This window comes from Battus philenor, unplaced genomic scaffold (genome assembly GCF_028537555.1).
Source record: "Battus philenor isolate CCGP_79_NKW_IND1 unplaced genomic scaffold, ilBatPhil1.0.hap1 SCAF_21, whole genome shotgun sequence".
Taxonomy (NCBI): domain Eukaryota; kingdom Metazoa; phylum Arthropoda; class Insecta; order Lepidoptera; family Papilionidae; genus Battus; species Battus philenor.
The window spans coordinates 8,651,625-8,664,715 of NW_027181684.1; the positions used below are offsets into that span (position 1 = coordinate 8,651,625).

General features: G+C 35.3%; 1 protein-coding gene across 1 annotated transcript in view; it reads right to left on the reverse strand.

The window, feature by feature from the left end:
* Positions 1-5,834: 5,834 nt before the first annotated feature.
* Positions 5,835-13,091, reverse strand: part of Ptpmeg2 (Protein tyrosine phosphatase Meg2) — a 72,148-nt gene continuing 64,891 nt past the window's right edge. The window contains exons 8-13 of the mRNA XM_068766384.1: positions 12,595-12,758; positions 12,094-12,323; positions 11,358-11,494; positions 10,372-10,448; positions 9,777-9,934; positions 5,835-8,407 (exon numbers count right to left, since the gene is read on the reverse strand). Of these exons, the coding sequence (XP_068622485.1) occupies positions 8,336-8,407; positions 9,777-9,934; positions 10,372-10,448; positions 11,358-11,494; positions 12,094-12,323; positions 12,595-12,758 (838 nt within the window). The 3' untranslated portion in view covers positions 5,835-8,335. The remainder of the gene's footprint in view (positions 8,408-9,776; positions 9,935-10,371; positions 10,449-11,357; positions 11,495-12,093; positions 12,324-12,594; positions 12,759-13,091) is intronic.

The window sequence follows — 13,091 nt, forward strand, 5'->3', positions numbered from 1 at the left end:
AGAAAAAGCGTTTTTGTAATTAATTATATTGTAATCATACAATATAATATAAATAATGATTGTTTACATTGTATAAAATTAGAGTGATCGCTTAATACAATTATGATTGGAAAAACATGCAAAAATTTAATAGCTTCAGGCTAACAAATGATTTACACGCCTTGCTTTTACACCTATAACCAATCAAATTGTTATAAAAATGTAAAAAAATTGGGTGTTTGTATCAATATTATGTTCTATAACTAAGAAAATGACCTGGGTCCTGGGTCCTGGCAAAAAAACTGTCAGCAGGACTCAACGATGGGTCATTATGCTCGACCGGTTGGAGACTGGGGTCTTCTAATCCTGATGTTAATTAGCTGATATGTCACTTATAGTCAGATTTAAAATATATGGCATGCGCTAAACACCATAATAATGAAGTCCCTGAAGCAATCTAAAACATTGATGGTGACGATTTTACCAATGAAGAGAGTGCGTGACTCTATAATATGACATCAACATTTAAAGGACCGTAATAAATCCAGAAGAGATAATTTTGAATGAGCTTCATATATTTTCATGTTGTTATAATAAATATTAAACCTACACACAATGCAGTGATAATAGTCATGTATAATAGAAAAAAAAGATTCTTTTTTGTATAAAAGTTATATACGTATTAAGATTGGAATTAGAAATGCGGAGATACTCAGAAGAACCAAGACCACCGAGGAAGCTCGAAAAATTATTATTATAATTAATTAATTATTATTATTATAATAATATAAGAAATTAATTCATGTGAAGAGGCAGTGGACGGGGCACATAGCTCGTGCAACCGACAGTCGTCAGGGCGGAAAGGTCCCCGAGAGGCTACCACGAGCCAGCAGACAGGGCATGGATAGGCCTTCGCACTGATGGACCAACGACATAAGCATGATCGCGTGAATTCATTGGACACGGGCAGCGAAAGACCAGTCGTTATGGCAACCTTTGGACGAGACCTATGCCTTGATGTAGGCGTGTATCGGCTGATATGGTGATTATGATGATGATAGATATATTGGAGGTTATGCAAAACAGCCTAGATCATCATAAAAGCGCGACTGATTTTGAAAATCTACTGTTCATAATAATTAATCATAAATGTACGTAATAAAGCGCTCAAAGTTCGTAACAAGTAAACTTCATTTGGCAATGAGGTTCAAAGTTTCCTGTTCTTATTTGATCTTCGCGTTTAAGTAAAATTTGTATTTAAACTTAAACGCAAACTTAGTATTACTTTGTTTAGTTCACTAAATTTGTTTCCTTACCCTGGAACCGTGCTTAAACAAGCCAAATAATTAACCATAACACTCAAAACATCGAGCTCATTAATTCAGAGCAATAAAGCAACAAACGATCTAGAAATAATTAAGTTAAAAACTTATCTTAAGAGAGCCTATTATTATACAACTTTTTCCCGGCTTAATAGAAAGCTATCCGTTTAAAACTGATTGAAGGCTTTAGCATTTTGTATTGTTACTCCTACAAAGGGTTGAATACAATAAGTAAAAAAAAAATTAACAATTTTTCGTTAATACCTCTAAGATTTTTGAGTATGCCGCTGAGATTTTGTTGCTTGTTAAGTTTTTTTTTTGTAAACAGCTTTGTGCATAGATGCCTTAACTCATTTTAGCGCGTATGTAGCGCGTACATGTACCTGTAAGTATGCAACTTTGCATTTTTAAACATTTCGGTACAGTTAGTTTAAAAAGAGAGGAGGATTACTAGGAGGATAGTAATATACTGTAGTAATAACAAACATCAAAAAAGATTCACATCCTTTTCCATTTAAAACACTATTAAGATTATTTGTTAGTGATACAGAATAAATAAAGACCGATTTTTTTTCATTGGTGTATTATTAGTAAATAGTGCTTATTGATGCGTGTTGATATGTATTGATGCGCTTTCATACGCTCCGTCTTAACGATCATAGATACGTAGTATAGAATGTTGATGCTTGGTGATACATGTTAATACGTGTCGAAGCATTTCGATGCGTGTTGATGCATGTTGAGCGTTTGATGCTTGATGTATATAGATGAGTCAACACTCTTTCTCATATTTCCGTATTAACGGGCGTTGAAGAATGTTGTTCGTGGTGAATATCTTACTTATCTAGACTCGATTAAACCACACACACATTTATCCGTGAAGCACGGAAGAGCTTGTATTCGAAGTGCGGAGCACGTATGCCTTATGCGATAACCATTTTCAGTCGTATATATTTCAATGCAATAACAGTACGCATCTAATAACACTTAGAATATAGAGAACTAGAGTAGTAGAGAGAGAATTTCTTTATCCTAAACTAATATAATATGGAACAACGTTATGTGACGCTTGCATTTGTCAACTTACTTAGCTATTTATATACTTGAGCTATATTCGATTGGTGCTAGACACTGCTAGCCTTTCTGGCTTTTTACAGCTTTTTCGGACTCAAGGCATGCAAATCTGAAATACGCGAGCTAATAAATTTAAAAGAATCTACGTCGGTCGGAAGCGTCGCCTGACGTATTGTATTGACTAATGTATATCTACTCGGTTCATACCTTCGTAAAACCGAACAGATTTTAACTGAGTCGAAATCGGAGTTGAAAGAGGATAGGTTCGAGTCGCTGCTGAGTGTGGCACTACGTCGTACATACATATATACACAAATGTATATATACGCACATACACATACATTATACACTTGCGGGAATAATATCATGGAAAGTTCCCGCAGTCACGCAGTGTATATTAAGTTATTTTTTATGTCCCCGTTTTTACGGCCTTTCGGCTTTATTTGCGGGTCTATAACAATTTTTTCATTTATTTTTTATTTATACTTTACTCTTTCATAATTCACACATTCGTTTACTCGTCATCTCCCTTTCTTCACAATATCTGTAATTCTTAACATTCACCATCATTTCTAAGACGTCACAATTTTGTTCTTAAGATTTTTTAGGTTGTTGCAGATAGAAACAGGCTTACTTACTCTTTAAAAATTTATTTCTATTCTTTTTATTTATCGTTGCTGCTTTATTTTTATTTTCTTTTAACAATTATATGACAGATCCCTTTTTACATCTAGGGGCCTTATCCGTTTTCTACTAATCACAGTCTGCGCTATTTTCCTGCAATATATCGGGAATACATTCATCGTCGCCCGTTCTTTTGTAGTTTCTGCCCTTATTTACTACTATGTCACCAACTCGGACTTGTACTTTTTTATTATTTTTTTATTTATTTCTGCTTTAATATTTTTTTTCTTGATTGCTGATTACCAATTACTATTCATACATTGGTAATTATCTGCTCTTACTTATCTTTCGTTATTTTCATTATATTTTTGATATTTTCTGTTCTATTTGTTATTTGCAATTTGTGTGCATGCCATCTAATTCTTAAATAGATTTCATTAAGGCACACTGTTCTCTCCATAACTTTAATGTGTATTTTCACTTTATAATCTTTGCTTATTCCATATTTATACTCTAATACCGTCGCGCAAAACTATTGTCCTGTTGAAATTCAGTCGTTACTCGAAGTCCGTCGTTTGTCAACAAGACGAATGTTTTGGCGCTGGTTGAAACCCGCAAGTTAGCTAGCGGCCGATAAAAATAAATTAAAGGTTCAAGTTATCGCGCTACACACCCATAAAGCATCTGATAGATGTTCGAGTAAATACGCGTGCATGTGGCTCGGCGACCTTTCCCACCTGTGTCACCTTATGTACGTGTACATTAAAATTACCGTGAAACTTCGTCAGCTATCTAATCAGTTTGAAAATATGGTGATCTCAACTCGTGCTGTTGTGCTACTACCAATGTGACGCGTTAAGAAATTTGTGGATTTCAAAGTTATTAACACGAGTGTTTAACCGAATTCATTGAATGTTTTCATAGTAATCAATTTCTTTATAAAATTTTAGACTAGTACATTGTAGTGATGAGTAGTGATTAAAGTAAGAAATTGGAAGTTTACTACACTTCCCTTAAGACTGTTAGTGGAACCATATGTGATAATCGGTTCTGTATTGCATATTAATTATTTTATTAAATTTTAATATATGATAAATCTATAAATCTTTTGATTAAGATCCCTTTGTCCAGACTGCGATTTCTTCTTCTTTTCATATATTTCATAATGCAATATTATAAAACTTCTAAATAACGTAAGACGTACTTAACGCCAGGGTTTGGATGTTACGGAAAATTATATATTTTTTTACTCTTTGTATACCTTGTGTAATAGCGGAATTAATGCCTCATAGCAAATCTACCTTGTCACCGATGTCAAGGAAGTTCACAATTCCTTAAAATGGCTAAGAAGACTTACCCGGTTACTGTATGGGGACTAAATTGATCACCAACCAATGAAAATGTGTCTAAACGTTATGGTTAATATTAACTGTCAACGCTTAACTCAGCAACGGTTAACCCAAACTATTTTTTTTCTATAAAGACAAAAAGAGGTTTTGCAAAATTGAAACGAGACTTCGACCATTAGTGCTGTTACTTGTAGAGCATACAACTCGTGAGGTGAAAGCTTTGCAGCTGCCACACGTGAACCTACATATGTTATCTGCCAATTGCTAATCAACGACACACTTCAAGCAAATAGACGGAAAGAGGTGACGGACTTCGAGTAACGCGTAAAGTGCAACATGACACGGGTTGACAAAGGACGCCACAACGAGCCTCTCATATGCAGCGATTGTGGTAATCCTTCATTCCCGCAGGTGTCTCAATAAGTAACTTTGTCATTTCAAGCATTCCGTAAAAGCCTTCTGTCTAAAATAGTTATTCTATTTACGTCACACAACAGTATTTCATTGGAGATAGAATAGGAAACCCCTCTTTACTATAAAAGCTCTCTACTCTTTTAAGACATTTTTTAACTATAACCAGATTGTATTTATAATTAGGAAATAAGTTACAATTACTTCTCTTTCATAGTGATAGCAACTTCAATGAATTCTGATTAAAATTGTTTTTAAAAAATATTAATTTGAAACAAACCGAAAATAATGTGGTCGCCACATTACATTTATTTTATGTACTCGGCCAAGAGTCAGTTGCCTATGGGGAGCGAGCCACTTGTTAATAGTTTTTTGCAGCTCTCACTAGCGCAGGCTAGAATTTTTTTTAGAAAAAATGATTTTGAAACATTTTCCAACTTAAATTCGATGCTAGAACATTATTTACGTTAAATAAATTTCATTTATATATGGCGCACTTTGACATTTTTAACATAATTTAGTTGTACAATATAATAAATAGTATTATAAAGTGATTATATAGCGCAGTGTGTATAGGACAAGCTCGATTTCTAATCGACTTTAAATTTTTACATCGCTCTATCGATTTCAAATTCATAAAACAGTATTAATTGCAAGTACATTCAATATTAAATATATATAAGTTTCAAGTTTCGCCGAGGTTGATCACCATCGTCATTGCAGTATTAGGACTTCCACTGCAGGAAATAGACCTGCCCCATTGATTTTCGATAAGACCATTTTGGATTTCGCTGCATCCAGCAATTTCTGAACTTAAGGTGCTCGTCTGTTCACCTTACGGGTGGAAGAACTACGCTGCGCTTGCTAGTCCATGGTCTCCACTCCTGTGACCCTATGCGACCTGTGCTCTATGTGGCCTACCTACTACCACTTTAACTTGACAATCCACTTGGCTATGTAGGTTACTTTCAAGGTCCTGTTAATCTGTGCGCAAAACTCCATGTGGAAAGAGATAGCCATAAATTAATCAAACAACCTTTGTATATAATACAAGTAATTCTTTTTATTTCACACATATTTCACAGAGGTTTTTTTTTAATATTTTAAACAGAAAAATATTCAATAAAATATTTACAATTACAAGAATCAACAGTATCGTCAGATTAACAATTTACTTAACCTAAAAATAATAGTAAGGCAAAATTCTTTAGTCATTCGGAAGGTTTTTTCGTAAGTTATGTACGAGTAACTACGGTTCTACGCTTAAAGTTTCTTTTATTATTTTACATCAATTATTAAAGTAATACATACACAAATAATGGTGCTTCTCTAATTCTTTGACAAAATTAATATTATACAAATATAGAAAATTTACGATTATATATTAATTAATCTATTTTAAATAATGAAATACATTTAAAAATATTTCAGTGCATGAGTAAACAATAAAAAAAAGGTTTTTACTGACCTGTAATTTAACTAAATAGATTAAGAAACATTGCGAAAAAAATCATTAAGTTGTAAGAAGATATGAAAAGGCGAGAAGATAACCAATAAATACCATGTAAATTAAATCAAACTTTATAGAAATTCATGTTCAGAAATGATCGATAACTATCAGTGAAAAATGAAAATAGATCTGGCCTACTCATATCGCAAAACATCCTAGATTTAATTAACACCGAAGAACATAACGTTTATGTTACAATTTCATGGACACTAAAAGCCGATAAACTTTCATTTCAGACGATTTCGCTATATAAATGAGGGCTACTTTTATATACTATATGTAAATAAATAAAGATTGTCCCATGAATGAACCGTCATACCAAAATCGGGTAGCAGTGCAGGTAATAATAAAAAAGTAATCTAATTTAATGCATCCTGTGATGTTCTATTATAATGACTTTAATTATTTACCTTAATATTTTTAAACTTTCATGTTAAGATGAGAACTCACCAGATTTTAAACGACATCCAACTTTAGACGACATAGTCAAGGTCGCGGGTGGTCTCTGCATGTGGAAACGCAAGACCGGATCGTGGCGGTCTTTGGGGGAAGCTTGTATGCCTTGCGCGCGTCTATCGGCAGAAAATAAGAAGGCCCTACTCCCTTTATTACACAATATCCGCCTGATGTTGATTCATGGGACACCCTGTATATAATAATTCGTGCACGGGATCGAACTGAGTACAAACAGCGATATGTGAGTTGCGTGACAGGACGGCGGTTCAAAATATACGGCTACTTTGGCTATTTGAAAAAATAATCTTCAATACTATTTACTTTATACTATTACATAATTGGATCATCTAATATTGACTATTCAATACTTTATACACATTCGCTATTTACCTTAAGAGATATCTGTAGCATTCCATAGATCGTTTAAAGAATACATTTTCCGTGTTTAGTTGTCGATTGTAAAATATAGTTTCAGGCCGCGAGTAAAATTTTGACCAAAATTTTTAACAATATTCAGTCTATTCGTATAAATATTTATATTTATAACATTATCTTAATATTCAGTTAATACTTTTAATAGACAGTTGTCATATAAAAAAATTGCCACGAAAAAACGACTGTTGTATGAATTTAATTCTACCAGCACCTGACATATGTTTTGTGTCAAATTTTATGCGTTATTTTTTTAAAGACAAATGATTTCCCACACAGTCATACAATAACATTACATAAGTAAATAAAATATAAATCCAAATAAATAGAGATACGCGATTTTTGGTTACTTTGACATTGCGAAATAAATAATAAAAATAGAAAAAAGTTTTAATGTTTTTAATGCGAACTATTCAGTTCTTACGTAGGGCTACAGGAACGTTTTATATCTATTTGACTTAACACTAGACGAAGCCGAATAAACACGGTTCTGGACAAGTAAAGGCTAGAGTAGAGCGGGGCATAAAAAGCAGCGACCGTCGCACGTGCTAGCCTGTGCGGACTGGAGCGTCGAACCGGACTAGTGCGGCCCGGTCCCGGCCGGTGCTGACTGATGCAAGGGCTGAACTAGTGTGGGCCAGTGCAGGCTGGATAGTCCGTCCAGACTAGCGGGTCCCAGTGCAAGATAGTACAGAACGGCTGGTCGGATCGAACTATGGCCAATGCAGGCTTGTATGTGCTGATAAGATAGACTGGACTGGTGCACACCAATGCAGGTTTATATAAGCAAATAAGTCAGACCAGACTAGTGCAGACTGATGCAAGCTTATATAAACTATTAAGTTAGACCATACTAACGCACATCAATACAGGCATCCATGAGCTGATAAGTCAGACCGGACTAGTGCGGGCCAATGCCAATGTAGGTTTGTTTGAGCTAATAAGTCAGGGCGGACTAGTGCAGATCAATACAGGCATCCATGAGCTGATAAATCAGACTGAACTAGTGCAGACCGATGCTGGGTTGTACGAGCGGATAATTCAGACTGGAATCGTGTAGATCGATGCAGGCTTGTATGAGCTGAGAAGTCAGGCCGGACTAGTGCGGGCCGATGTGGGGCAATGTGGTTCAAGACGAGTCCGCACTAGAGCACGGTGCAAGCGGGCCGAGCCAATCTTCATTCTGATTCTTCGTCGTTATCGTCGTCGAAACCATTTAATTCGGCCGACTCTAAATATCCGTGCATCACCTGCGGAAATTATATAATGTTAGTCACATCCGTACCCATCTTCAATGGTGTAAACGCGTTTGGTGACAGTGAGGAATCACCAGTGGACGTATTTATTTTTTCTCCAATGGCGTTAAAATGTAAACCAAGTATGATTGCTAAATTGAATGATTGCCGATTTAAACTCGAACGTGTAATATTAATCCAAACATTAAAAATGAAGTGGGTTTAGTGGCCAGTAATATAGCGTTCTCGTGGGAACGCTACAGAGTGCTAAGAAACTTAGTGTCATGTCTTATCAATAATTTGATAACAATATTTCAAATTTTTATTTTCTACGTGTCTTAAGAATGCATAGTAATGAAGAGCAAAAGACCTCAGCAGCCGGTGACTTTTTAGTGTCAGGACACGTAGTTCATGTATAGTACTGTATAGTTCATGTATAGTTCCATGATAATCGTTAGCCCAGACTAGGTAATAAACACGTTTAAGCGACATTTTTAATTATATAACAATGCCATGCAGACGATAGATTGAAAGTAAAAAGATTTCGTGTATTTACATATCGTTTATGTGTCAGGTGTATTTTTCAGTTTCACCACATAAAACAAATTTTCAACTACCGCAGGGGTTCATTGCATTTGTATGAGATTTATACAGGATAGGTTTATAGATGTAAAAGTTTTAAAGAGATGAATTATTTTTAAATTATTTGCTGTCGCTTAATTAATGTATAGTGTCAAAAATTCAATAATTCAGAAATTATAAATATTTGTTGATGTTATAATCAGAATAAGCGTTTTAAATTTTTTGTACTAAATTTAAATTTTTAATTTAATTAATTATTGTATATTTAATAATAGATACCATGTAACTGCAATGTTTATACCGTCTGAAGTCTTTGGCTCGAAGCAGTCGTCTAGAGCAGGGCTTCTTAAACTATGGGTCGTGACCACAAATGGGGTCCCGTGGCAAAATTCTGGGGTCGAGGGATTTTAATGTCAAACTAATATAAATACTAGTTATAATTTTTGTGCAATTTTAAATTTTAGTTTTTTTTATGTTTCAAAACGAATTCCAAAACTATATATTTTCATATGTATATGCATATTTTGACCTAGTAAATAATTCATCAAAAAATATTTTTTTTTTATATTTGTATGGGGTCGTTAAGAAACTCGCAATCATAAATGGGGTCGTGAATGACAAAAGTTTAAGAAGCCCTAGTCTAGAGTAATCACATAATACAAATGGAGATTATAAATGGGTGTAAAAGCTATAAAGGTTTTTTTCTGACAAATAAGCTATACTTTCACTGCTTTTAAGCTACATTTACAAACAAAGTAAACAAAGAAACAAAGTATAGTAAATAAAAGTTTAAGAGAGTTACCGCGTATTCCAGCAGCGCCAAATGGCAGAAGACGTACTGCTCAGGCATCTGTATGGAGTGTGCACGCTGCGCGCGCACGCGCTCCACGGTGCCGCGCACGTCCACCACGCCCTCTGCCGCAAGCCGCGATGTGCACACGTCCAACGTTAGGAAAGTGCCTGTAATAAACCAACCAACTTCTATACAGTGCTTCTTTCTTTAGTTCTTCGTTAGGATGGAATTAGTCAAACCCAGTAGAAAACTAATGCAGACGCTTCTAGTAGTAATCAGGAATTTACTGTTCGATGTCAGGGTGGAAAACTACCGCAATAGCGGTATCTACCTACATTTTTATTTCAAAGAATATTCGTAGGCACTTTAACAAAAAAAACTCCTAGAATATATTTGAGTTCTTAGACGCCGATATTACACAACTTTAACTATTGCGGTAGTCTTCCAACTCTTGTGTTAGACATTCGGTTACGTTACACTCCCTGGAGCGCCCCGGTTTAAACTGGTATGTTACATTCTCTCGGAGGCCTCGACTCAAGCGGCTATTTACATGAAAATCTTGATCGGCGTAAACTGCTAATTTCAGTAAAAGAAAGAAACTCACCAGTTCTTCCAATACCCGCTGAACAATGAACAACTATGGGCGGGCCTCGACTATGTCCAGCCCATGCATCTCCTAAGCTGTAATCCAAAATAAACTTTATTTTCTTTGCTACAAAATATATTTTGGACAGAAATGTTTTTTTTTTTAATGAACATATTATGGCACATTGAATGTTATACTCCAGAAACAGGTAAACAAATGATCATCATCCTCACCATTCCGAAACAAATAATATTTTTTTTTCATTTGTTTCGGAAAATTATTTAAATAAATTGAAGTACAGCTAATTTTATGCAAATTTATATTGGCCAGGTATTGAACATTATATCGTAAATTGAACATTATTTGAACTTTTTGTGTAAGAGACACTTTTTTTAAAAAAACGCATGCAATTATTACCTATCGAACATAGACATAATCAATTAATACATATAGAACTTAAGATGGCTTGCGACGTTATCATTACAGATGTCACTAACAATTTTACCCGATTGACGAAAAATATATTTAAAGACACCATATATAGTAGTAACTATTTATTGGTGTTGTTTTTTTTAATTAGTCTTAGTATATAGTTTTAATATAATCAATTCTCATTAAAAGTTCTGTCATAGACAAAAAAGCTTAGCGGTGTGTAATAATAGATTCTTCAATGACGATATTTTCATATTTCAGAATATTGAAGAAACGCTTGGGCTTCTGAACAGTGAAGAAATTAAGTATTTCATTTTTATATAATTTTTATTTAAAAAATCAAAATATTTGCATTAATTTAACTAGCTTTTGTAACATAATATTTCCAGAAAGTCGCAAGGTATAAAGTGGTCTGACAACGACTTAGTGCAGAGTTAAAAAAAAATAATTTCAACCACATTCCTCTGCCGCTCTCACTTACCAGCACTCCCAGGACTCAAGTATACTAATATACCATATGATAATTTATAATAAAAAATAAATTCTGTGAATTTTGTTAGATTGATACGTACTCGGCTAAAGCAGCGCGTTGTGCCCGGCGCACGAGCTGCAAGAAGCGCAGAACGGGCTGCGCTCGCCCGCCGCCCGGCACGCCGTAGTCCGGCCAACGCACGTATTGCCCGTGCCATATGCGCCGGGACTGATCCGTCTGAAAATTTGGTCGTCAAAAAACATTCATTAATATTACATACAATATAATATTATGACTATGTAATCGTGTAAGTAATACCACAATGTCACTTTCTTGCAGTTTTATTACAAGGCAATACGTGATGCAATTAAGCGTAACAAAACCGTGTCAGAAAACACTAACTGCTACTACTACTATTTTGAGAAGAAATTGTATAAAATAAAACAAAATGGAAAAATTGAGGGAAAAAGATATGGTTGATCGATTGGAAATGTAAATTATTAAAATTTCTAGAAATGTGGCGAGGGATGGGAGGCGATGAGTGAATATAATGTAGATTCATCTATATTGAGCTGTGAGAATTGTAGAAAATATGAAGGAAGAAAGAGAGAAATTGTGAAGTATGAGAGAGAGAGCGTGAAAATAGGAAGGTATATATCCCTCTCCCAAAAAAAAAGATGGAGGAATGAGAGGCTTCCAATAACGGGGGCATATATATACTATCGGCTGATATGAGGAAGCAAATTTAGTATACGTTTTAAAAGAATGAACTATTTGAACTCAAATCAATAATTATCACATATTATTATATTAATCAACCTAGATTATTGCCTTACCCGTAAGTCTGTAAGTATCAAATGTGAAATAGTGTAGTCGTCCTCCACGTCGACGGCTTCGGTGTGCAGTGCGAAGGGTCCGTGGGTAGCGCGCGCTCCGGCCGCCGGGGGCCAATACTGCCCACACTTGACGCGCCCGCGTTCCACCGCGCGTGTCGTCATCACCACCACCAGGCTGCCCTGCTCCCACACCATGCGCCAAAAGTCGCTGTACGTCTTCGGGAGGGGCCCTATAAACCGAAACATTTGACAATTAAACACGACGATAACTTTAAAGCTTTAGCTTCACTACCTTAGAAATTTTAGACTTTACTCTTATCAGCACACTGTCCCTACGTAACTGCGAAATCTAAAAATGTCATTTAAGCAACATTGTAAGCCATTCTTGGCAACAAAACACTTAAATTACGCAGCAGTAGAGTTCTTATACAAATTTATTATATATTATAGAACGAGATCGTGAGAAAAAAGGGAGAAGTATGAACTTGCATTATGACTAACCTTGGGTACAAATAAAAGCATTCTTCTGCTTGTACCCGTCCACGTAGTTGGCGTTTATATAGTCGGTGGTGGGGTCATCGGGGTCGGTCTGTGAAAGCAGTACACGCGAGTGGTCGTAGCACAGCACGTCCGTGTAGCGGTTCTTGGAAACGTTACTCGGCAATCTGCAAACATCGTTCAAATTACTGGTGACTATCTTCCTGATAGTCAAACAAAAAGGTCCAAATATCATTGCTTGTGAATTGTTTAATGCCACAGTCACTTTTGAGACCTACTAATCTTCATCTACTCTGTTAGTATCAATGAGCCGTCTACGCATCGAAAACATGTACAATAAGTAATATGTATCGTGATCCTTTAAAGCCTTAACTCCCAAGGTGATCCAGATGGAACCCTAGGAATTCACGGGAACCTCGATGAGGGTCTTGAGTGGATTCCATAAATTAATCTAAAATATTAATAACTAGAATGTTGGCTTGACTTCACCTATCAATGTA